This window comes from Anarhichas minor, unplaced genomic scaffold (genome assembly GCF_050575085.1).
Source record: "Anarhichas minor isolate MPS153535 unplaced genomic scaffold, ASM5057508v1 ptg000051l, whole genome shotgun sequence".
NCBI classification, from domain to species: domain Eukaryota; kingdom Metazoa; phylum Chordata; class Actinopteri; order Perciformes; family Anarhichadidae; genus Anarhichas; species Anarhichas minor.
In genome coordinates this window covers 4,223,515-4,249,595 of record NW_027466497.1, presented here as the reverse complement: position 1 = coordinate 4,249,595, position 26,081 = coordinate 4,223,515, and the positions used below count along the sequence as shown (strand labels likewise).

At 42.8% G+C, this 26,081-nt stretch overlaps 1 protein-coding gene across 2 annotated transcripts; it reads right to left on the bottom strand.

Moving 5' to 3' along the window:
* Positions 1-6,710: 6,710 nt before the first annotated feature.
* fam49al (family with sequence similarity 49 member A, like) lies at positions 6,711-25,725 on the bottom strand. 2 transcript variants are annotated; one of them, XM_076112864.1, is made up of 11 exons: positions 25,635-25,725; positions 21,605-21,684; positions 15,926-16,047; positions 14,150-14,255; positions 11,265-11,401; positions 11,081-11,158; positions 10,735-10,851; positions 9,948-10,027; positions 9,503-9,629; positions 8,367-8,437; positions 6,711-8,250 (listed from the first exon to the last, which is right to left on the bottom strand). In XM_076112864.1, exons 2-11 carry the CDS (start codon positions 21,672-21,674, stop codon positions 8,187-8,189), a joined length of 972 nt encoding a protein of 323 aa, XP_075968979.1. In that variant the 5' UTR covers positions 21,675-21,684; positions 25,635-25,725; the 3' UTR covers positions 6,711-8,186. The 2 variants fall into 2 exon arrangements, with proteins under 2 accessions (XP_075968979.1, XP_075968978.1); XM_076112863.1 differs by lacking the exons at positions 21,605-21,684; positions 25,635-25,725 and adding exons at positions 20,145-20,224; positions 24,128-24,348.
* Between the last annotated feature and the right edge of the window lie 356 nt (positions 25,726-26,081).

Genomic DNA, 26,081 nt, shown 5'->3' with positions numbered 1-26,081 from the left:
AAGGTGTGTGTGTGTGTGTGTGTGTGTGTGTGTGTGTGTGTGTGTGTGTGTGTGCGCGCGTGCACATGAGAGGAGTCTGCTTTTTTGTTGTTGCATGTTTCATATTTGCAATGCACTGACTAGTGCTAGTGGGCGTTTGTGGTTCACTCGGCATAAGTGTAATAGTTGTGTGTTTGTATTTATATGCATTATGGATTACACACACGGCCAGAGCTGCACACTGAGGGATGAGTGTGTAGCAGCACAGGAGAAGATGTTTTTGTGATGTTTCAATGCGATTAGATGTAGCCTATGCATCCGGAGCCAAGTGCAGACCATCATTTATTTATGTGTGTGTGTGTGTCTCTATAGAGACACTCAAGGTTCAGTGAGTTCATGCAGCTCCCTCCTTCTCTTTTGGTCTCGCTGTCTGGCTACTGGGGTGGCCGCTGTATATGAAAAACGCGACAGAAGGATGAGGAGAGGAAGAGATGTGATTAGATGTGAAAAGCCTCTAAGGAAAGTGTCATAGGTGCAGTGTATGCATGGCTTCCTATAGTCTCTCTCTCTCTCTCTCCCTCCCCCCCTGCATATTTCCTGCCCGGTTATGTAATGCGGGGGCCGCTCGGTACGTTTTTTTTCCCTTCTTCTACCCTTCCCAATCCAGAGCATGACATGCCTTCCTGTTTTTCCAACAACCCAGTGAACTCTTTTCCCAGGGCAACACTTAGGAGGGCGCGTGCGCACATACATACACACACACACACACAGTATCTTCACGTATTGTAAGTAATTTGCTTATTTTAGCCAAAGCTTCTTACCCCGGATGTATTGTGTCTGGTGGGCCACATTAATGTCATTGTCTCACTCCTCTCACTGTGTGTGTGTGTGTGTGTGTGTGTGTGTGTGTGTGTGTGTGTGTGTGTGTGTGTGTGTGTGTGTGTGTGTGTGTGTGTGTGTGTGTGTGTGTGTGTGTGTGTGTGTGTGTGTGTGCGCGTGCGTGCGTGTCATCTGCCTTCATATCATAATACATCCTCTCTTCAGTCCTGATGTCAATTTCTTCTTTAATTTATCTGTGTGTCCACTTTGGCAAGGAGAAATGGGTGTGCCAGTCCAATGACAAACAATGCAGCCCAACTGCCAGATGTGTGTGTGTGTGCGTGGGTCTCTCCATTGTCAGTGGCTTAAGCGCTGGAGCTTTTTCCCGCCAGTGCGGCGTTTTGTGGGAGGGGCTGTGGCTGACAAAGAGCCAGAGCTTCCCGCCCGATATGCAAATAGGTGTTGAGTGGGCGGGGCCGGGAGCCTCCCCTACTGCAGCGTTTAACCCCTTCACTGCCATGATGGAAGTCAGGCTGTGTGTTTGCGCTCCTTCTCAAAAGGACAGTTTGATTTATCTTTTGGCAGTTAATATGCAAACATTATGTTCTTTATTCATGGCCACATTAAATGACCTGCTGACCATTATTGACCCTCCGTTTTCCCCACTGTCTTTGCAATGTGTTACTATGTTTGAATATTACATGGTCCCAGATTAACTCTGTGGAAATTTGATTGAACATAAATGAAGTGGTCTTAAAACTAGATCTTGGACCCTCTTCATGACAGATCCTGGTTATAAAATAACTGTTATTGATATCTTGTACCCTGTAATTCAAATTATAATATCATTCTACATGTATTCATCACCATTCATTTAAATTGATGGTATTGTACAACACTACAATATCAATATGAATATCTCAACCTGCAAAACAGCGTGAATTATTTTATTTCATCGTCTTGCTGTGAGGAGACGTTTTTCATCTGGAACTATTTCTTCTTTATTTCAGTGACCGATCGACCCCTCGTGTGACACTAACATTAACAGTGAGCGACAGTTAAGATAAGAATCAAAAACATATTCATGGATGAAGTCCATTGAGATCATATGGATGACATGGAGTAGCTTTGAAACTAAATGATAAATCACCTTTTGGCTTTGCTTCCATCGATTTTGAAGATTTTGAGTTCCTGCAAAGAGAATAAAACACGTTGCTGCTCACCTGAACATGCTCTGAATTTAAGTTTCATTGTGTTACTGACACTTCACTAAAAAGTGTAAAAACCTGATGCAGTATTTAAAAAAGTCGAAGCTCCATTTGCTTTTTACAGATATTGTAAAACAGATTTTGTGTGCGTCTGTGTGTCCACTTTTAACTGCCCAAGGCTCGCCCATGTTCTAAGTGTGTTATGCAAGCCAATGTAACATTAGAAGGCATGTAGACCAGTAGCAGCTGTCGTACACATACATGTGCGCTCCACACACATTCTCTTCACCCCATTTCAAACAAAGGGCTCTATTATATGAAGACGTCGTGGGCTTCGACATGCTAAGCAGAAGGCGGACTCCACACGGTCTCACACACACCTCATACACTGTCAAATGTTTCAGATATTCACTCACTGTGCTCTCCATTTGTGAGTTTCTCTATTGCAAACTATATTTAACGTATGACCACATGATTCATGGGAAACATTGGAGCTACGCAGTCGACGGCAGACGTGCAACATTTGTGATATTTGATCCAAGGCTTCTGATTCTCTAACAATCTGCTTTTTCTCCTAGAACCAGTAGCTGCATGCTCATGCATGTGACTGTGAACAAAAACATTCGTTTATGAATTGATCACTTTGGTCGTGCAGCATTAGAAACGTTACCCATGTCCAACACTATAGAAAGAATGAGGGCACATCACTGCACTAACATTTGTTGTTGTTATTCATTTGTTATTCTAGATTCAGAGAAACTTTATTGACCCTGAAAGCAACAGAATTGTGTTTTTTGACACCGCTCATATGCGGGCTTGTATGCGGTGTAAGGATTTCTGGCACAACTTTCACCTACTTTACTTCCAAGGTGCGTGGAGAAAGGAAAATGTCTGAAGAGGTGAAAACCCCAGAAACACTCGTAGTATAAAAAGACATATATGTAGTATATAAAGACATGAACTGTGGCTTCATCTGATGAAGACAACAAGCCGAAGCGTGCTGGTCTCACACTAAAGTTGTTGTTTATACTTTAAATGTTTATACTGCAGTCTTGACGTCCTCTTCACACTGGACGCACTTTAACAGTCTTGTGATTTAACGTTTTTACAAACAACATTCAGAGCATTAATATAGCATCAAACAACTGTTTTCTATGTAAAGATATAGTGGAGTCAAATGAGCAGAGAATGAAGTTTCCGCTCTCCGTGTGTGTGTGTGCTGTAATCCGAGCTTCTCTGTGCTTGTTTACGGAGCCGTGCGTGCCTTTTTTTTTTAGTGCACGTGAGCATGTCTTGCTAAGAAAAGCAGTGTGATTCTAATAACAAGGCGGTTACAGCTGAGAACATGGTGAGAAGTGTAACCGCCCCCCCCCCCCCCAGTTTATCACTGTTAGCTCTGTCAGCACTGTTGCCGTTATTTGCTCTGTTAGCTGTGAGCCGCTGGCTCAACTTTCACCATGTTGAGAGCCGTTTCGAGGCAATAGATATGCCCGTAATTTCAAATGTAGCACCTTTAGCCACCAAATAGCCAACTTTAAAAGAAAAAAAGTGCCAAAATGTACTCAATAACTGCAGAATTCTTTATTTTTTAATGATTGGGAAACACTTCCACCTCATAGAGCTACAGAAATGCACTCGCAGACACACACAGGCGTGTTACATGCACACAGAAGATGTTGGTTAGCACAGTTGTACGGCGCAGGTTGACCGTAACGACACCCGTTTTACATTGCGGCTGGCGAGCAGAGTGACTTTCTGCTGATATGAAATACATCAGGTGTGTGTGTGTGTGTGTGTGTGTTCATCAGATAGGTGTGTGTGAGCGGGACACGATGAGCGGAAAAAAAAGAGGCTTCAGTGAAAGGCCGTAGTGGAAGCCACAGTTGAGTGTGTATTGCACACACAGTTTGGCTGATAAGGTCACACCTCCCCCCCCCCCCCCCCCCCCCCCCCCCCGCAGGGCAGTTAACGGTTAATAGCTGATCCATTTGGGCCCAGCCCTGCTGCAGTGGCGCGACTTAAAGAGGGAAAGCAACAATGCAATTTGCAAAACATTTCAGGGGAACTTTGGGATTATCTGATAGCCTTGACTGTTGGTGGAGTCTAACGGAAAATAAAATTCCCCCTCTCATGACCCTGTGTGCTCTGCTAAACCATCCTCACAAGAATAAAGGTCCGAGAAAACACTTGTAACGTGTAGGTTTTGCCTCAAAAAGTAGAACATTTTAAGTTAATTTCAGCAACTTCAGTGCCCTTCAGTTTCTGTCACAATGCATCACCTGCATATGTGATTTAACTTTGTTATGTTGTGCTTCGGGTCGTCTGCTGAAAGGCAGTAGATAATTTACATTTGTCAGGAGTAACGCAGGTTTGAATTTGGATGCGTGCCATCAGGGAAGTTAAGTGAGACATTGGTTCCTTATTTATTACATGACAGTTAGGGCACAAAGCCAGACCCGTGGATGGTTTGTACCACACACACACACACAGGAGTCACTCTTCCTTCCAAACCGCTATTTGCATACGATCTTTCATTTTACTTCCAAATCTCTTTTAGCTCCGGCGCTCTTTCCTTGCAGCTGCTTCTTTCTCTGTGTGCAGGCTGTGGTTGTGTTCTGCCCTATAGGATGGTACAGTATCTGCTTGCTGCTCCCTTTTCCATATATAACTTCTGACAGGCTCTCCTGTGTCCCCCTGCCCTACTTTACACCTTCCAGCGCTCACACTGTACAGTACAGCCAGACGGACCTTACAGATGGAATTTGTGTCTGAAGCCAGTTATCTTTTAACAAAACCACTTAGGGCCTTAAGGCAGCTACCATGGATGGTAGTGATGATGTTTAAGTGTGTAATTAGATGTTTTAAAGCATATCCCAACAAAGCATAAAGCGTTTATCTTAATTGGTTGGTTTTACAGTCTTTCATTATTGATCATTTGCTGCCCCCTTGTGGTAAGATGGGGGACATGGCTGAAGTACATAATACTGTTAGAAACATTCAATGCTAAATTTCAATCCGCCCCAATCTCATTAAAGTTCTCTGTCAGACAGAAGTCTGTCCTGAAGCTTGTTGCTTTATTTATACCCGACACCTTAAAGATTATAGTGCGTGTGCGTGTGCGTGTGTGTGTGTGTGTGTGTGGTTTGATGGCCGACTTCATTTCTTGAAGTGCCTTGTTTTGAAGGATCATGTGACAGCAGTGGTGTGATATCACAGGTTGCATGTAGCGGTTTGATCAAAGAACGCTATTTATATTGTTTCAACCGAATATTTAGAGATTAGTGAAACTGCAATATTACAGTAGCAGTACTAAAATAGAAAGAAAGGACTTTTTTCTCTTTGTTTATTGCAGCTTATTGTTTCTCCTGATGAATTCTGGTTGTTACTGGCCATTAAGAGGTAACTTCCCAATTGTTGTTTGTCAAATCTAGTAGATATAAATCAAATGTATACCCTTTTGTGTTTTACAAAAAGTGGCCTCAGGGAGGAAACGATGGGCAATAAAAACAAATTTCCCCCATCATTATTCCTTATTTTGTTAGTACCCATTCATTTCTGGGATTCTTCTCTGAGGTCAGGGAAGATTTTACGAGAGGCCGAGTCCCTCTTACCAAGATGAGAAGAGTCTTCTTGTTCTCAGTCCACAAACTGTTGGTCCAGCGCAAGAAAACATTTAAAAACGTTTAAGAAAAACGCGTTGAATGTCATATAATCAAATTTAGATTACTTTATATTTTAAAGTATTTATAATAATTGGACTATCGGTCCATTTGTCCTAATCAATCCCCCTGGATGCTGCTGCACGCGTTCAGCTTCTGAATGACTTCTGCTCTTAGATGCTTTTTGATTTTCCTCTAACTTTAGCACTAACGCTCTGGAGAAACGCATCTTAACTTTTTCTATTTAACAGTACCTTGATTTCATTCTTGCTGATGTTCTTCTCACAGCCTTTCTTCTGGTGGCCTCTCTCCAATTAATAATAAAAAACACACCTTTAATTTGTGATCAAGTATTCATCATTCAGCACAGCTGGGTCAGAACAGATTTGGATGGTTAGGAATGTTTAGTGCATCTGGAGTGGGCTTCCCTAATATTTCTTATATGGAAGAGAAATTTAAGAGAATTTAGCTGCATGAGGCCCGATTCCTTGTTGAGCTGCGGTGATCCCAGAAAAGCTTTTAAATACACTTTTGTTCCAGCTGTGTGACACGTATAGCACATCTGCATTAGTTACTACATTGACTAATGTCATGGACGGACCTCTACAGACACACACCATCAATTGTTGAATGTAATAAATGACAAGTTTATTGTTGCACAAAATGTACAAAATAACAAGCAAATGGACGGCCCCCCCCTCCCCCTCCCCCTCCCCCTCTCAGCGTCCCTCCCCTCCCTCCGGTTCATCTGCATTAATGAAGCTGAATTTCTGAAACCTATGACTACGGCAAGTCCGATGGTCCAAGCCAAATGCATGGTAATTCTGAGAGACAACACATACCCAATTTCAGCGTCACTGAACAATTAAAAATGAATAAAAACACCTTATTTACACATTTCTGTCAGAACTTTTACAACATGCCATCTATATATTTATACAGACTATGCTTGTTCACATACCCCTGTATAGAAAATATATTATAAGATCAAATTAAATTAGACTAAGGGCTATAGACATCCAAAGTACAGCGCTTCTTTTTACTCTCCGTTTTGAAATTTTTTATTTTTCCATTTCCCACTTGTTCAACAGTTTAGTTCTTTGACAACCTCGTACTAAAAGAAAGAACTCTAGCGATGCAGATTTCCATGTATGTTCTGTTTTTCCCTCGAGGACCCAAGCTGACCACACAGATGCCTGTTGACATATTTACACTGGAGCACTCAGACCCCTCCCGTAAAATGTAAATTTGACCGCCTTCTGACTTAGTGAGCGTCATTGACCCGGCTCTTTCATATCCTCTTACTTAAAATGATCAGTGATGTTTTAAAGGACTACAAGACCCCCCCCCCCCCCCCCCCCCTCGAGCCTGGCTTCATGATGGAAGAAAAGCAAAAAACCAATCAGCTTTGGCACTGGGTGAAGAAGTAAGTGTGCTGTGGTTTGCTGGAATGACTTCTATGTTTGTAAAATCTGATTCCTCCCTGTTTGTGCACTAATGTGAATAACTGAAAGCAGTTGTTCTCTGAGTTTGAGATTCACCATATTAGTGCAAAAAAAGAGGGATGAAGTAACTGATATCTTACAAGCTATGAAGTACTGTGGTATCTAGACCACATTAGCACCATGGAGAGAGAGAGAGAGAGAGAGATTCAAGTAAAGCCGGACTACTCACATGATGTTTTGTGCTGGAACATATCGAGCTTAAGGGCACACAACATTGGATGGAATTTTCTTTTGTGGCAAGGAAAAAACACATATCCCATGGATGGATGGGGGAGAATAGGGGTGAGGAGGAGGGGCAATGAGGGAGAAATCAAGGCGAATAAATGGAAGCATCCTAAAAAGACTTCCCGTCTCCTTGCCTCCTTTCCTTCAGCTGCACCGATGCAGCAAATAAACAAAACGGGTATAAGCAAATCTCCGGAGTGCATCCATCACATTGCTTCATGAATCACCTGCAGGTGGAGATCAGTGCAGCGGCGGGAGACTCTGCAACCTCAAGAGCTTAAAGCCTCCTCCGGTCAAACTGAGCGTGAGAGGGAGCACGAGGAAGTCTGTGGGAAGTCAGTTTGGGATCAGATCTGAGGGGAACGGGAGATGGCGTTGTTTGTGTGCAAAAATACTTGTCAGACTACTGCTGGAACATGAACCTTTTGAGCTTGCTTCGGTTCTGACCTTACATTTTTGCAATATAGCTTCCTCTTTAATCCTTCTTTTTCATCTGCTGCATGTGTTTCACTTGTTTTTAATATATATCTATATTTTATTTTCTTTATTTTTTTTTTTTCTCTTTTCTTACTTTACAAAATGAGAGACAGAATGATGGACAGCTGACAATATATATAATTATTTTTCCTCTTCTTATTATCATCAGGTTTCTCTTAGCCTGGAGATGATTTCCTTTGTTCGTTGTAAACAAACGGGTTTATCGACCACTGGCGTTTGTTTCCTCCTGCTCCTCCTCTTCTTTTTTCTCCTCCTTCAAGTGCACTCCCTCTTTCCTCCCTCTGTCCTCCTCCTCATTGCAGCAGGGCCCTGATTTGTTTGGAGGTGCTGTCATCATTTAGATGCCGTGTCGTATACCTGAAGAAGAGAGACGTGTTGAAATGAGAATGTTCTTGGAGATCCTTTTTGTCGGTCACGTCTTTCTCTGTCGCAGAGACACACACACACACACACACACACATGTTCATACACACCTCAGTGCGTTCAGGAGTCCCTCCACGCTGTTGGACGGCTGCTCTTTCAGCACCTTGATGCAGCCCTTCATCTGCCCGGCACAAAGACAACACAGGGTGTTAGAGAAAGGTCAGCAGCCACCTATATAATGTCCTGCTGCTACAGCAACTGACTCAAACAACACGCGTTTATAAAAGTAAAAGTGTTTAATGTTCAGTATGTATCATACACGAGCTAACATGTCTTTATAAGGTTAGACCTTCTTGTTTTGCCACTGTTTAACATAAAGCATTGTCTATTTGTCTTCACAGGCGGTGGCCTTTGTGATTTTGTGATTTTGCATCCCGGGCTGTTTGATTCAAAGGATTTCTGAGGGTTGTTTTTCGATTGATTTTCTGGCTTTTAATGCTGTTTATAAATAAATTTGTTTTCCGAACAAATTTAAATTTCTTAAAGAGAACATATGCTCATTTTCAGGTTCGTACTTGTATTTTGAGTTTCTGCTAGAACATGTTTACATGCTTTAATGTTAAAAACAAACATTATTTTTCTCATACTGTCTGTCTGAATAAACCTGTATTCACCCTCTGACTGAAACGTTGACTGTCTCTTTAAGTCCCCCTCCCTGAAAAAAGCCCAAATCTGAATGAAGGGTTTTTTTGAATCACATGTGTTCTGCTCTGAACAGCCCACAGAAACCTGACTGGGTTGTCTCATTTCACAGTTTGTGGGTTGGTAGGCACTCCAGATACCCAAACGTATGTGCACACGCACTGAAGAAGTGAGTTTGTCATGATTATGTATCTGAAACAGTATTTAACGACTAACAAAACAATTCTTGGCAGGCTTCTAAAGGCAGAACTAGGCAGCTTTTACTGCAGGTTTTATTAGCGGCAGAGTCTCATCTGGCACCATGCTGTGATGATGTATTATTAGAAGTAAGTGTGTGTCTGCCTCCAAAGGACTTGCAGCGTAAACACTCCATTTTAGTTAATTAGCAAAAGTACCTCTCCGAACCCAACGAAGGCTCTAAATGGTGAACAGTCTCCAACGTAATCAAATAGAAATCTTAAAGGAAGTGCTTCACGGTGTTGCAGGGCAGAAATCACAAAGACGTGCGTCTGTTTCTAAACACAGACAACGTGTGCGTACTCACATCGATTTTGGAGGTCTTGGCAAAGGCCCCTACAGGGTGAACGTGGTCATAGAGAATGATGACGCCCACCATCACCCTCATGCAGAACAGCATGGTGTCTGTGTTGGTGAACCGACAGCGGTACTCCCTGGGACAGAGGCAGTCGTGGAGGAGGAGAGGAGTTTCACAAAGAGAAATGAGGACATAGAGTCAGGGTCAGAATACTGAAGCACTGTGTGACTGCCGATGGCTTTCTATTCACATAAAGACATCAAATAAAATAAAGATTTTAAACGTAGCATGAAAGACACTCTGACTCTGTTGAATTAGTGGCTCAAACTTTTGTGTTCACTTTGAAAGGGCTCGTTAATTAAAATCTATAGACTTCTGACCTTTGGAGAGGAGGAGAAGCAGAGACGGGGACGGGATTGATGGAGAGAGAAGGGAAAGTGTGGAAAGTACTCACGGAGTCTCCAGCATGACGCGGCACACACAGGCCATGGTGCTCAGACAGTCCGTGGTGTCCTCTATGGGCAAGGTCTTGTTCTGAAGAAAAAAGAGGAGCAAGAAAAAAAAGCCTCTCTGCATTAAAAGAAAACCCAATATTGATTTGAATGTTTGGAAATTAAACTTTCATCCTTTCCCTCACTAACAAATGCGAGGACACTGTCGTCTGTAGCTCAAGTACCGATTGAACAAAATGTTCTACCACAAGGGGGAGACTGAGCACATCTGCAGAGTTCAATACAAAAAAACAGCATGTCCTCGAGATTTTGCAAAAGTCTCAAATGTCAGTTTCGTGGAGATGCACTGAAGTTAGAAACAATACACATCTATTCGGCCTTAAAGATATTTTTGATAAAATGACACATTTTGAATACAGTTGAATGAGTAAAACATTTTAACTAATGGATATCAACATGAAACTTCCCCAGTTAATTAGTTGCATTAAGAAAAATATTTTTTGTATTACAAGTTTCCTGAAATTAATTTAATTACGCAAATGAGGCATTATATAATGGTAACATTTGGTGAATTTAGGAGAAATCTACGGACACAAATTGACAAAGTCGTAAAGTAATCGCCTGAATGTGTATTTTGGACGTTTTCCTTCCACTAGTCTGAAAGAACACATGTTATGGAAGCAAATAAAAGCCCAAAATTGACTAGTGCATGAAAAATGATGTCTCTCCTTAACCAAGTCTTGTTACTGTCGACGTATCTAAAGATCTGACTTAGGAACAAGATCTTACCTCTGAAACAAACTTGGTGGTGGCGTTACTCAGAGTCTTCAGCATTGGCGTTGCTTCAGCGTAGAACAGGGACATCCGATTAGCCATCTCGTTGTTGACCTCGTTCTCCGCCTCCAGCTGTGTGCCAAAACAAAAGGGATATCTTTAACCAGCATTCATCATCAGTCGCAGCCAGCCCAATAATCAAGTCATCCAGACGGTAAAATGAGAGTGGCTCTGATCTGTGTAACTGGAATGGGAAAAGGAGTATTGCAGGTACATCTCTTGGAACACCTCAGGTCATTAATGATTGAAGAGAGAAAGAAAGGGAAGCCGTGCAACACATGTTGCGTCTCCGAGGCCTCACCTGCTGGTTGTTCAGCCTGTTCCTACTTATAGTCCTCCTGTAGTAGCTGAAGTCATTCTGAATGGCTGGATTTGTCATCTGCATGGTGAGAGGAGAGCGAGATTCATGATATTGATTTTCCACTACAGTAAAGGTCAGTCTCTGAGGGGCTGTAATAAGACCGGAAAAAAATGACCCCCGTCACCTTTAGTTCATCAAAGCTGAGTGTGAAATGAAGGATCTCGGCGAACTGTTTGGCCAGAGCCTGCTCCCTCTCCAGGTGCTGCATGGGCGCGTACGGCGGGCTGGTCAGCGCCTCCAGCAGGCTGCGCAGCGCGTTCTCTGCAAACACACTTAAATATCAGAAACAAGCTGGAATCATGACATACTGCTAATGTACAGACTTTTATCTCCTGACGTTCAGACTGCTGTAATTCTCTCTAATCTGGCCTTCAATTCTCTTTCATGTCCCCAGATGTAAAAACAAAACGCAGCAGCAGGAGGATTCAAACTGCTTCAGACAGGTGAAATCACTTCAGTCCAGTTCTGTCACCTCCTCGCTGCATATCACTGGAGTCCTGTTGGGCGTTTAGAAATGAACCCAGCACTTTTGGAGCACAGTGGGGGCCTGAGGCATTATAACATACCTTTAGACAAGGCTCGGGTCCTCAAACAGGGGCCTTCTGGCTGAGATTTAACATTAAATGTGACCAGAAATTTAGCATCAGAGCCCTTAAGCTTTGGGACAGCATGCCTGTTTGATTCTAAATGTGTCAGCATGACTTTAAGGATGGCGATGTTGGTCTGTCGGTCCATCGGTCCACCACTTAGGTCCAGAAAATATACATTTTCAACTTCATGGATTATGAAATGTAGTCCATTCATGTTCCCCTCAGGATTAATCCTAATGACTGTGGTGATCCTTTAAAGAGCACTCCACTGATTTAGCATTCACCACGGACGCTTCAAAAAAAGGATGAAAATTGATGCAGAAAAACCTGAATTTTAATCTTTTTTAATTTCCTGCATTCTTCTTCCGCCTACTCTACCCACGATGCACCTCGACGGCCAACAGTTTGGTCAGAGACTCAGGTGTGTTGTGCTAATGTAGCCACGAGCAGAGACGAGGAGCGGGTTGCAGAGGTTCTGCAGTTCAGCAGCTCCCTTTTTGCGTTAACAGTCATCACACAAGACGAACTAAATAGAGTCTGCATGATGCTCCATAGAGGTCACACTGCGGTGTCCGTGACCATCCCCTGTGTCACACATGCTACTGAACCTAAGCCCTTTCACTGCTTTGCTGCCTCTAACAAATCAGACACCAGCAGAGCTGGACCTCAGAGGCTCTCTGTAGTAGTCATGCCTCAGAAGCAAAGTCCCCTGAGGCCCCATCCCTTCATCTGCATTAAAGATTTACAAGGGCCTTCTATAAATACAGCAATGAAGTGTTTCATCTGAAGGGCCTGGGCACAAACCCCGCTCGCCCTCCTGCTGTTAGCACAGAGCACACGGTCCCTATCCGCTGATTCCTGAGGGTATATAAATACTGACGGTTTGGATAGAGAGACCCTGCAGCTGTTTGTTTACTGTACATGTGACCTCTTCACCTCTTCTTGTCCCCTTTGGTGAAATAAACAACCCTCCTACTCATTAATATTTGATCGCGTTCTCTCCATGAGGAGGGCGGGAAGGCGACAAGATATCTGTTGTACCATTACTCACGGATACATTAGCGCAGATACATTATCATTAATTATTAGTTATCCCTCTTCACGGTAAGCTGAGTACACGATGTCCAAGAGATCGAAGTCTTATTATTGGAAGGCAGGCAGCCCAACTCTATTCCTCTCTCTCTCTCTCACTCTCTCTCTCACTCTCTCTTTGTGCTGGACCACCATGTACCACTGTTTCCAAGCAACGGCTGCCTGGCTGCTAGGTCAGGATGCTGCAGAGATGGCTGAGAGGACATCTGTGTGTGTGTGTGTGTGTGTGTGTGTGTGTGTGTGTGTGTGTGTGTAAAACCTCGATGGTGGTTCATTGGCAACATGGAGTGGAGCTGTGAAGCAGCACTGACAGAACAAGATGAGTATCTTCCCCCATTTTCTAGTAATTAGATTTTTTTCTTTTCTCTTTATGTCCTCAAACATAGAAGCATCACTTTGATGGATGCAAACAGAAACGAACAGTATTTATACAAGAACGACACTTCAAACACCTCATACATTATTCACCACACAAAATAACATTAAAACAATTGATGCCCTGCATTCAGCAGGGAACCCACCTTATATAGGATGACGTATATCACCATTACCTTCATATTTCTATTGTCTCATGAATGCTCTTCTCCTGAGCTGTAATCTTGGCTTTGTCCCTGTGGTTGTTCCCGTATGTAGTGATGTCATCTCTATGTAAGGAACAATAACAGTCTCCCTGTTCATCACCTTAACGTTAATCTGCCTCATTTCAGGTTCAGAGAAACACACACAATGTGTCAGGGTCACAGTGTTTTAACAGCGACTGTCTGTCACATATAATGCATGTCACACGTCTCACACCCTGCAACTGTCGAGTAGTTGTCAAAAAGACAAAATCAACAGCTGGTGTTACCATGCAGTATATCTGAGACCATATGTTGAACATTTCAGCGTTCCTGTGCACTCGTATGCACTGCGAATGCTAAGTGACACTCCAAACAGCCTTTTCACACATATTTTTGTCACAAAATGTGACAAACGGAGACCAAAGAGAGGTTTTGCCACAGTGCAAGAAAAGCTCATTATAGCCTTTACAGGAGTGCGAGTGATGCTGTTCTTTCTGTGTGCACCCTTCACCTTCATCTTCTTCTGCTGTTTCATTTCTTGTAATCGTCCTCTGTCTCTACCCGTACAACCCTTTCACCCACTAAGGTGAAGTAATGTCCTCTTTTAGAGCCACAGTCAAGGCCTTGCTTCTTAGATTCTGACTGGCTGACTCTTTCTAAATTCAGATTTAGGTTACAGTTCTTATCAGACCTTCAATATGACCACCAGAGAGTGTGTTACAGCACCTGAAATACCTCTATAGACTGTACGTAATAGTTATGCTCACCCAGTCGGAGGGAAAACTCGTAGAAGCGCTTCAGTTTGGCCACCAGGGGGCAGACTGCGTTCCAGGCCTTCTCCTGCAGCGCGAGGTCGCCTGGGTTCTGGATGGCCTGCAGGCGACGAACACAGACAGAAGCACAGATGAAACTCTCCAACAACGATTTAAAAGATTAAACTTCAGCAAAACATTTTCACTTTCAACTTTAATAATACTTCCATTTTATGGCAATTTCAGTTGGTCAATAATTGACTTAGTATCAAATGTCATTTGCCAACAAAACCTAATTTAGCTTTATTGACATGGCACATATCACTGTATTATTTAAATCAACTAAAATCAACACTATATTAGTTTCTCTACCACGTCTGTGGCACTCAGCACACAAGCCCATGTGTCCCATTGAAACAAATGGGAAATAATGGTTTACAAAAATCTAGTTTCACTTCTACAAAATGGCTCACTACCAGCTGGGCACTGATTTTTTTGCAATATTTTTCTCAAACAGGAGTGAATGGAGCATTTGTTGGGGACTATTTTCAGCTATGGATTAATACACACTTGCTAGCAGCAGGAGAGAGTATTTACTCACTACAACATGTTACTCGTAATGAAGGAACATGTCACCCAGTGCAATGGTGCGACTCATTTAGATGTTTTTAACAAGTCACCTGGTCTCCTAAAAACTACGTCCCCACACAACAAAACTGTATCGTCAATAACGCTTTGAGGGAAACGTATTTTCTCCCAGATTGAAGTCTGTCCGTGTAGGAAGGAGGTCAATTGGGTCAAACAAACCTACTTTACTAAACCTAACCAAGTTGTGTTATGTGTTTTATGTTTTGTTTCAATGTACAATATTAATGACATGTTTCAAACTGCGACGTAATCCAGTTTTCGAGTGTGCAGTTTAGTTGTATCGGAGAGTAATTTTGTAGGCTAAAGGGAAAAAGGAATAAGCCACTGTATGTTGGGCTTTCAAACTAATTTCCCCCTGGGGATGAATAAAGTATATATCTATCTATCTACCTATCTTTCGTTACACAGGCAATACCTTTTAGTGGGATCAATTCATTGTTGGTTTTGGTCTTTTCATGGGATTTATTGACAATAAGAAAAATACATGTTGCTAGAATAAGTCTAGCAACATTCTGTATTTTTCTTTTCTTTCCTTTAATGCACCACTGATAATCACATCCTTTTAAAAAGATGGACTCTCATATGCTCGTGCCATATTCTGAATTGTTCTCCCTGGTGGGATTAATTGAACATATAATTTCAGTAGAGACCTCGCAGTCCTACTCCTCAGCAGGTGCACAAAGAAAAATCAAGCTAAATGAATTATAGCGAAGTGGAAGAGCCTTTGCTCAGTGTCTTAAAAAAAGGCCTCCAAGTCCTCAAGGCTAGGAAGCGAGGAGAGGAAACTTTTTGTTAACAAGTAGAACAATGCCAACAGCTGAGCCATCAGCAGCAACGTTCACGCTGCAGAATGAACTGGTTTGCTGTAATGTGCCGCTTAATCTGAGCACAACAGCTGGTGTTCATCGAGACTAGTTTTCTACCAGAGCATTGCCCAAAAAAACCCCAACATATTGCATGAAATGTTTATTTTGAAGAAATACTTTCACACATTTGTGCCTCGTGCATACTGCATGGTACACTTTGTGTCAGGATTTCACCCTGGCATGCCATGTGTATCACACACATCAGTATCAGTGCGACGCGGCTCGACTAAACTCGAGCGTATTGACGTTCAGCAGTCGTCGACTGCTTGGTGCTCACTTCTCGTATCTCCTGGCCCGCGCCATTATAGGACTGCAGCTCGGCTAGGATCCCATGAGCCTCCTCCAGCACAGCGCTGACCTGGTTCCACACGGCTGTCTCTGCCTCCGTGGGCTGAGCATCTGTGAGGGGAAGGAAGGAAGGAAGGAAAGAAAGTGAAGCGGGAAGGAGGGGGGGAGTGGGAAGTGAAAGTGTGATGTAAGGTACGGTTGGAACACGTTGAGGGGAGGTGGCAGAAAAGAGGGAAGGAAAGATGGCCGAGAGAAAATGAGACAATTTGAGGAGAGAAGATTAGTGAAGGGAGGAGGAGCTGAAAAGATGATATCCTAGAAGGCCAGATCAAATCCTGAGATAAATAAGTACTCACAATAAAAGCAAAATTACTGCATTTCACATTGCAGCCGTCTAAGGTAAAAATCTGCCACGTAAATGAATGATCCAATTTACCCACCATGGAGTTATAACGAGAGACCTGCAAGCCACGCTCTGTCACACAGTGAGGTTTGATTACAGTGTGTATATAATAAGGACCAGAAGATGACAAGTCAGTTTCACCTCAGGGAACTATTTGGATGAGGATGTAACTGTGAAAGCGCCTGGATTGCGCCACTTAAACAATGTGTCCGACCCCTAAACTGTAATCGTCTCAGCTGTTCATTCAGTGGAGATTTATGTTACACGGGCCTGGATACCGGTCGGAGTAATGGTCCTATTAGATTAATATAATAGTCTTATCGTTCTTTTTCTCACTCTCTATTTCCCCCTTCATGTCTACAAATAGTCTTTTTTTTACCTTGAGGTTTAATTGTGAGAAATGTTAAAATAAACGAGCAGCAGGGAGGACAACCTCTGGGCACGTTCTCTGTCTCTGTTATACACGCTGAGCAGTGTGCGTACTGTAAACTCCATGTTTTATGCCGCAGGGCGCCTCCCAGTCACACTTCTGCTTTGTTTGCCCATGTGGCGTGCTGCACACATACAGGAGTGAAGTGTTTGAGGGACACAATTTAGGATGTGGCCTCTTGAGTCATCGCCGTGTTTGGTTTTCATTTTCTTCGAACACTCCGTCTTAATGTGTGACTCAGGTATAAAGCCAGAGTGGGAGTTTGCCCAGCCAGCTCTCTGCATGCGGTAGCACCACTGATTATTTTTGCACCGCGAAGGCATTGCCTCCCTGCAGAGAAATAGTAATCATGGAAGATTTGCTATCCTACGTGCACACTGGCTGGCATAACGAGCACAGCTATTTTTTTAAGGACTTCTCTTTAACGTGCATTTCTCTCGTAAACAACATATTTTGTTTACTAGCTACAGTAACAATTAAATGGACAGAGCATATGCTCATTGCATTAAAGGAGTAGCTCGCTCTCTTGCCGAGGAGATAGGAGATAGTTAGCTTAGCTTAGCATAAAGACTGGATGCAGGGGGAAACAGCTAGCCCGGCTGCTACATTATTATTCTACTATGGCGAGGGGATGACCCGCCCTACTCTGCATGTGACTTGATTTACCCTGATATTCCTACCCTAACCCTAACCAATCCCACTCCTTATTGCCTAGCTCTAACCAATCAACCAATGAAGGCAATGAGTGCTGGCCAATCAGAGGCAGACTGGGGCGTCATGCCGGCACCATAGTAGGATTCGTAATTTAGCAGCTTGGCACACTTTGGGTGAAATGCTGGATTATTTCTTGAAAGGGTGCACAGATTAAACTAATTAGATATAAGGTCTGTATTGAGCTTCATAGGTGCATTGTTACTTTTGGAAAGAGCCAGGCTAGCTGTTCCCCCCCCCCATTGTTCAGTATTTATGCTAAGCTAACCTAAGAAACTCCTGTCTGTAGCTCCAAAGCAAAATTTTAAAATAAAAAAGAAAGCAGATAAGCTTGCTTCCCAAAATGTCTGGGGGAATCTGGGTTGCTTTATTTTAGCCCGTGAGATTGAGCGGTTACTTTTTATGTTGGACATGGCGGAGGATTCCATGTTTTCATGTGTGAGATGGAAGCTCTAAATGAGGAGTTACCCACATTTTTGTCATCAGATTTGATCCTTCAAAAGGTTTTAACAATGTATAATAATTAGCATTCAGCCATAAACCGTTTAATGAGAGCTCAGATTAGAGTTTAAACCAAACTTTGAGCTGTGTGACAGAGTTGACTGTGTCTCTGGGTTGAGGAGAGCTCACAGATGGCACTGGGGTGGTTGGGGTGGTTGGGGAGGGGGGGGACGTGTCTAAAGCTGCCATGCCTGAGTCTGACTCATTCCACTTGCTTTTGAAGTAAAGTGAATCACAGGCATAGTAAATGAAGGGGAAATTCAGCCTGTTTGACAGCTGACGTCTCTTGCCAACAGTGAGCTCTCCCACTGTAACATACAGTCAGTTAAGGAGGAGGAGGAGGAGGAGGAGGAAGAAGCCAGCTGTTAAAGGGGGAAAGTGGTTGAGGAGGAGCAGAATATATCGGGATACACTGCAAAACACCCCCATCTTAACGATTCATTTCGTCTCACAATCAGTCTTAAAATCTTTTTGACAAAAGATTTGATTTGAAAAATTTGGTTTGGATTTTTAGTCGTGATAACGACATGTCAGTGCCAGTTAGCAAGGATGCTAACACCCTAACTAAGGTGGTGAACAACATTACAGTACATCTGCTACACATGAGCATGGTAGTTTTGTCACTGACTACGTTTACATGCACATTTATATTCCACTATTATTGCAAAGTTGACAATATTCCAAATTTGATATGGCTCATTGCATTTGGATATTCTGAATAAGGCTTTATTCCAAATGGAGCATTTTCCAATTAAGACATGTGAGACATGCTGATATTATTCAGGTTTTAGGAGCATTCTTTGGACATGTATACAGCGCATTCGGAATATGCGTCTCAACAGGATTTTTTACAGCACTTTGTGTTCCTGTTTACGACAAGCCCACATTTCTGGTCGGAAGGAGAAACGCACCTACTTTTAGGCATTATGAAGGACTTGGATAGCAACAGGTTTTTGGACACGCACAAATATTGCAACAACCTTTTCAAAAAGGCGATTTAAGGAATGAAAGAGGGAGGCTGTGTTTACACGGTCCAACAAGTCCGCCACTGGTGGAAAACTTTGAAAAAAACATATTTTAACATAAAGAAACAAAATGGCACAAGAAGCTCCTGCTGTTTCACTTTTCCCTAGTTTGACGTGATAAACGACATGTTAGGGCTTCGACTCCTGTCAAACACAGCCGAGAATACGTTAATCCGAATATGCACAGCTCCATGTAAACGGGAATACTAGTGGAATATTATTTTTTATTAGCCATGTAAACAGCTTATTAGGAATATTGTCTTTTTCAGAATAAGAGCAATAGCCGGAATATTTGGTGCATGTAAATGTAGTCTCTGTGTGCATGCTAGCATGCTGATGTTAGCATCTGGCTCAACAAGTAGAGCCTCACAGAGCTGCTAACATGGCTGCAGACTTCTTTTTTTTTTTTTTGTACCAAATATTTTAGGCTTTGTGTTGCACAACTACAGAAGATTTTAAGTACAAAAATGAATTGTTGAGATGGATTTTTTTCACACTGCAAAGTTTAGAATTCACTGACTGGGAAATTGGAAAAAAGGGGGAAGATTGAGGTGGTTTTATTTACCAACCTCGTTCTCGATCTTTCTCTCTTTCTTTCAGTTTCTCTTTCTCAGTCTCACTCTCTCACTCACACATTATTTAGTGCAATACACCTTACGCACACAGACAGGTCAGACATACAATAGGTCGCACAATAAGGGATGAGGAGATGAGGGGGTGGAGGGATGACGATAGACTTTTTGTCAGCCATCGTCAGGAACCCACACAGGACTGGCATTTACTATTTATTTCCCCTCAGTTTTTGTAGCTTATGAGTCGAGATCAAAGCATTATTGTTGTCATTTTGCAACAGCGCCACTATGCCATTGTGCATCTGTCTGCGTCTAATAAGATGTGGCACGTGTGAATAAGACCCTTTAGAAAGAAGCCAAATGCCTTTTTAAATGCCAGTCCCTGGAGCAGAAATCAAAAGATAAACCATTGGGTGAGGAGGAGAGGAGCTGAGGAGGGAGAAAGGTGTAAAATAGGATGTAACGATGACACAATGGCCGGCTAAGATCGATGGAATGAGGAAAAGAAAGCAAAGGCAACGAAGAGAAAGGGATAACTCAAAAAAATAAGAAGCGGATGGTCTCACGTTCAAAGTCAAGGAAAACTATTGGGCCATGCTCAAGTTCGGCGCAAGCCAGCACTTTCAGGAGGTTTCCCATGAGCCCCCTGGAACAGAGAGAGGGGAGAAGTCTGTGGGTGATGAGGGGACGGGTGTCGGGGTTGTGCGCGTGTACATGTGTGTGAGTTGTGTGTGTGTGTGTGAGAGGTGAAGGTGTCGGGGTGAGGGGCTGGATGAGAGGTTGGGTCGTTGGAATGGCATGGTGGAAGTATGTCCCGGGTGAAGCATGGCAACATGGACACAGAGCTTCTTTAATCCCACTCCTGGTTTTATTTATAGCTCGCTTCGAGTAGAACAAAGTCATTGATTTGGTGTTGATGGTGATCCTTAAGTTTAAAGGTCAAATGTTACAGTGAATGGGACATGGAAGAGAGAAGGTCAAATCAAAATCTAATTTTCGTTTGCAGATTTAAATGTAAAAAAAATATTCAAATGTAAAAATTCATTCCACATTTTATGGCCCAAATCTTAAAATATTTGGGATTAGATTATTTTTCGATTGAGCAAATTATCCCAAGAATGAAAATTACTGAAAAAAAACAAAAATCCAATAATTTATTCCTCATTTTATATCGTGCATTATGTGAGATTACATTTCTTCTAAAACGAACTGAGCAAAATATTCCAAAAAAATGTGATTGAGAGAAAATAAAAAATATTTTGAAACACAACAAACCCGTTGTTTACTTTAACAACCCTAACCCTAACCCTTACCCAAACCTAACTTTATATGTGTAGCATATATTTATTCAAAGTATTATGATACTTGACCTTAGAAGTCATTATACAATGCTTTATAACGGGTTATGATTATTTTATGAGGCATCATGAATATTCATGAGTGCTCTGATTATACAGTGCTATAAGTAGATAATGACACATATGTATGTTTTATAATGCTTGTTAAAGAAATGGGCGTCATAGAAAGTGTCACCATTTAAATTTTTTTAATGTTTAAGAGAATTTGTTGCATAATATTGATCTAAATCTAATCCCATGAAGTCACTGTCTATAAAAATGCACCCTTACATGTAGTGAGGAGTCAAATCTGGATATACTGTATAAATGTCAGATTATGTAATCTTTTTTATTTCAGAACAGTGTTGTTTAAGAGGAAACGTTTGTCTCCCTGTAATTACCTGAGCACCATTTATAAATACCTACGCACCACATATTTAAACCATCATTGGAAAGAACAGCTTTCAGCGTCAGAAAGCACTGAGAGTGGGACTAGAGAGCGTCTGATAATGACAAACCACACCCACAACAACACTCCATCCCATCATCAGCAACCCAGCAGCCCACATCCAAATACACCTCCCGTGACCCCCACCCGGCCACCTCCCACTGAACACCTCCGCTGCACACACGTGCACACACATTTCAAGCACACGGACACGTGCACACAGCCCCCGGCGCTCACTTACTTTCAAAGTCCAGGAAAAAATGTGGACAGTTCTCTAAATCCTTGCCAAGGACCTTAATGAGGTTCCCCATGGCTGGCGACCTGGACGGGAGGAAACAACAAAATGCATACAGTACGCAGAACCTGGCAACCCGCACGACAATACACAGCATGCAAAAAGAGAGCGCACAGCAGGTTGTGAGTGTTTCATTTATTTTTTTTACCCATCTGCACTTTTCTAATTATCGCCTCTTCCTCTCCTCCTCCATCCTTCTGTCTTAGCAATATGTCCAGAGCAAAGTCAGACATTCCAGTTACAAATGGCACTGATCACATCCCACAGCGGCGTATGCTGTATTCCATTAGAGGGGGCCCGAAATCCAGTAGTGAATCATTAAGGTCACTCATGGAGAGTCGCTAGAGCTGAGCAGTGGTTTTAATCCAGTTACACCACAGTAACCTAATAAAAGCCTGCTATGTACAGACTACTTTCTCCTAATGCTCTTTAAGTACAGCAGCCTATATGGATACTTTATGATGAGCTCTTCATACTTCATACCCAGACGCCACATGCCAGAACTTTATGAAACCGATGATGCAAGCTTTATTAGATTAAACTTTGGGTCAGACGGGCAGGAGCTACAGGAAGACATGCTTGTTTGTTCATAACAACATATGTCGGGCTTTTTAAAAATTCAAGACCATGTTGTCCCTGGTCTCAACCTCTTCAATCCCCCGGGGGCCAGACAGTGTAAACTCGCGCTGTGGAGCCAAATATTATTCAAAATTGGGGTGGGTCGTCCCACAAAATTCGATTCAGAATTTGATCTGGTACCAAGTAAAAGGCCAGAGCCAGCACTTAAAAATGAAAAGCAGCGTATACGTTCTAACATGTAAGGGAGAGCTATGCGTCATAATATATAAGGTGGATGCATCATTAATAGGATCCTTTTGAATACATTATCTATTCTCAAAACATAGATTAGCAGATTAGCAGTATCTATACTTAAGGTATCTAACCCCAAGTTTGAACCCACAGTTTAGTGGAGTGTAATCTATGTTGTTATTGTGTACGTTACTTGACTTATGTCTGTGAAAAGCGCTATATAAATACATTTTACTTACTAGTGGGGACTTCAAAGTTTCTACAGATACCAAATATGTCGTTATGACCATTTGATTGAGTGTTGCAGCCATAAGGAACGCGTAGTCTCACTCGTTAACGTCACACTTGTAAACATCAGACGGCTTCAATAAAGAGCAGCAACAAGCTGACGCAGAATATAAACGTGAATATTGTCAGACAGTGTGGAATTATAACATGCTTTTAACAAACTAACAGCTACTTAAAGAGGACATTTAAGAAAAATGATTGTTAAGGGATCAAAGAGGAAGAGGATTTAGAGGCCACATGTGTCGCATAAAAAACCCCACAATGAACACAAAAACCAAGTGGAATCCAATATTCAGAGACGACTCTCAGCTGTGTGAGTGTGAAAGCCTCCCTCCTTAATCCCCCCTCGTTCCCTTTCCTTCTCGATCATAAAGGGCCTTCGGTAGCAGAAGGTGAGCTGCTGCCAAGTTTCACTTCCTCTGTCGTATCCTCTGTGTTTATGTGCTATGTGAGCACATAGCCGAGGCCCCCCCCCCCCTCTTCAAGAGTGATTAATGGCCAGCGTTCGCATGTTTACGAGATGCCACCGTCCCTCAAAAAAACAAAAAAGAAAGCCCGGCCTTTTCCACTGTAACTCAGCAAGAACGGGTGTTGCAATGCAGCACTGAGGTACAGACAGAGAGGGGATGGAGTTACACCCTCCTGTCGCTGAGACAGCCTGCTGACATTCTCCAAAGTAACGATTGTGTCTACTTTGTTATACGTTTACAAATCTACTAAATCTGTTGGGAGGCAGAGAGAGAGAGAGAGAGAGAGAGAGAGAGCTATATGCTGAGTCACTGCTTTAACCTGTGAGCATCAGTTCAGACGCGCACAAACGCACTCCATCTCCTCTCTGACTTCACCTGCTCCGAGATGCACGCTGAACTGACGCTATGAATATATGAATAACCGATTGACATCCTCAGCCTGACAAGGTGATTGCAAAGGCAAAAATAAATAAAAAAAGAGAATCAGGCTGAGATTCAAATCGGAGCCTCATATGAAGCAATGAAAGCTCTCTGACATGTGAGCAGGTGAGTGTGTGTGTGTGTTAGAGGTACAGCGTTCACACACACACACACACACACACACACACACAGAGTCTGGAGCAGCATGTGGTCCATCCTGAGAGCAGTGCTCGGCTGATGGTTGCCAGGATACTGTTGGCCTGGTGATATCGTCTGCACGTCTCAGCAGAAGATATAAAAAAAAAAAAATTAAAAAGCATCCAGCTCTGCCGCACACACTGGGTCAGTTGCTTACAACAGTGGTCTGATGCACCAATCTTTAGTGGTTAACCAGCAATCAGTCTCTGTATTAATTACAGAACATAAAAACTCACTAAACCTTAAAACAGGAAATCAAGAAACTAACCGTCTCTCTTCTTACCCTCTTTTCCTACGTGTGATATACCTCTTCCTTTTATCTCTAGTTTCGTCTCCTGTCCTCCTGCTGTCCTTGTCCTCCCTGCTTTGTGAAGTCGTTGCTGTTATTAAATCCCAGGTTAGCCCGGCTCTGAGCGACGACTGCAGTCCCACGGTGGCACTGGTTGCCACTCTGCTCTGCGTAGAGACTGATGTAAACTTCTGCTCTCACTCTTTCTTCCCCTGCCTCTGTGTATCTCTGTCCACTTCACACTTCTCTTTTTCAGCCATCTATTTAAAGGCTTGTGGTTTGCTCTATTTGATGCTGCTCTTTATTTCAAGTTGTTTATAGAAGAAGATACTCTGCTGGGTGAGTTGTTGGTATTAAGAGAATAAGATATGTTATTTGCATTTCTGCCTTTTTTATTCCCGTCTCTGGCTGTATCGTCCTTGTTGTGTGTCGGTATCTTTTTTAACACTTACACAAACAGAGAAAAGTCCTTCTCTCTTTTCGTCTCTGACGTCAGAATGGGTTCCTCAAAAATATCCCCTCCAGCTCTCCTCTCTGCCTCACTTCTCCATTTCACCACTCAGCAGCACTCTCCCAGCTCCTCTGCCCTTGTCTTGTCACACTATGTCGCGGTGCCGTTCAGTCTCACTGGTGGCCCTAAGGTGCAAACAAACCTAAGTGGCAGAACGGAAACGGCAAACACACCTTTCCCTCTTAAACTGGCGTCCATAATGTACATAAAAAAAAAAAGCCGTTAGATGTATCACATGCTCACTGTCTGAGCATTAAGACATGGCATTCTGTGAATTAGGAAGTGTGTTTGTTGGCCACTGGTTTCAATTTCTCTTCGACACACAACGTTTGCAGTCAGCCGGCGTGAAAGTGGAGCAAAGTGCTCGTCTTATGCAACTGCGCAGCACACAGCTCTCATCTGTAGTCCGGCAAGAGAAACCAAACCGAAGGGGCTCCTCGAGTCTTAATAAAGACACGGCTCGGCTCCCGCACGGCGGCTGAAAAGCAAACCTGGTCGCAACGAGGCCTCCCAGCTTTCTTTTCAGCTCTTATTGAAAGATTCCTCCTGTTACAGCCCAGGAGCCTCACCAGTGTGGATTTACTGAGCACAGAAACAGCACTGCTCGTCTTTGCCAAGTCCGAACCACTATTAACTCACCATTACCATCTGCACTCCCTTTCTCCATCTGTGTGTCTTTCTCTCTGCCTCGAAACCACAATGATCTCTCTTTCTGTCACACATTGGCTGACTGGGTATTCAGTGGCCTGTGAATCAAACCCATGCAGCAGCTGTACTGTACACAACTGATGCAACTAGACGACTGTCTAGTGCTCATCTTTCCTCTCTACCCATCACCCATTTCCTTATTCCTAAATTGTCCATCCATCCCTCCGCTCTCCGACTCCTCCATATGGTGTTTCTCTGCCGTGTCCTTATTTTTCAGCTGCTGTTCTTTTTTTTCTTTTTTTTTTTACATTATTTTTTCCGCTCCTCATTTTTCATTCCTACCTTCGCTTGTGTTTATCCCTCTGGAACACTTCACTGCATCAACCAGGGCTTGTCAGCTCCTCACAGTGGTTACAGCATCAGCACCCACCACCTGACAAAGAGACGGACAGATGGACAAGACAGAAAGATAAATTAACATAGAATTCAACATTGTGTACACTAGAGTGTTGAGAAAAGCAGGAATGTAGACGTTTTTGGATTTAAGAAGCATTGAGTCAGCCGTGGCAAAGGAAAGCGTGGACAAAGAAAGGGCTATGAAGGGCAAATTAACATAAGAACAAAAGATTATACAATAATTATGGAATCAGGCTAGTGCTAGTTTGCCTTCAGGTGAGGATATGATTTTAACTAACGTTAGCTAGCTTTACAGGGAAACTTGAGAGACACATATTTAACCTGCTACTACGTCTAAAAAATGTTGAGTTTAAACCTGCAATAGCTGTTTTT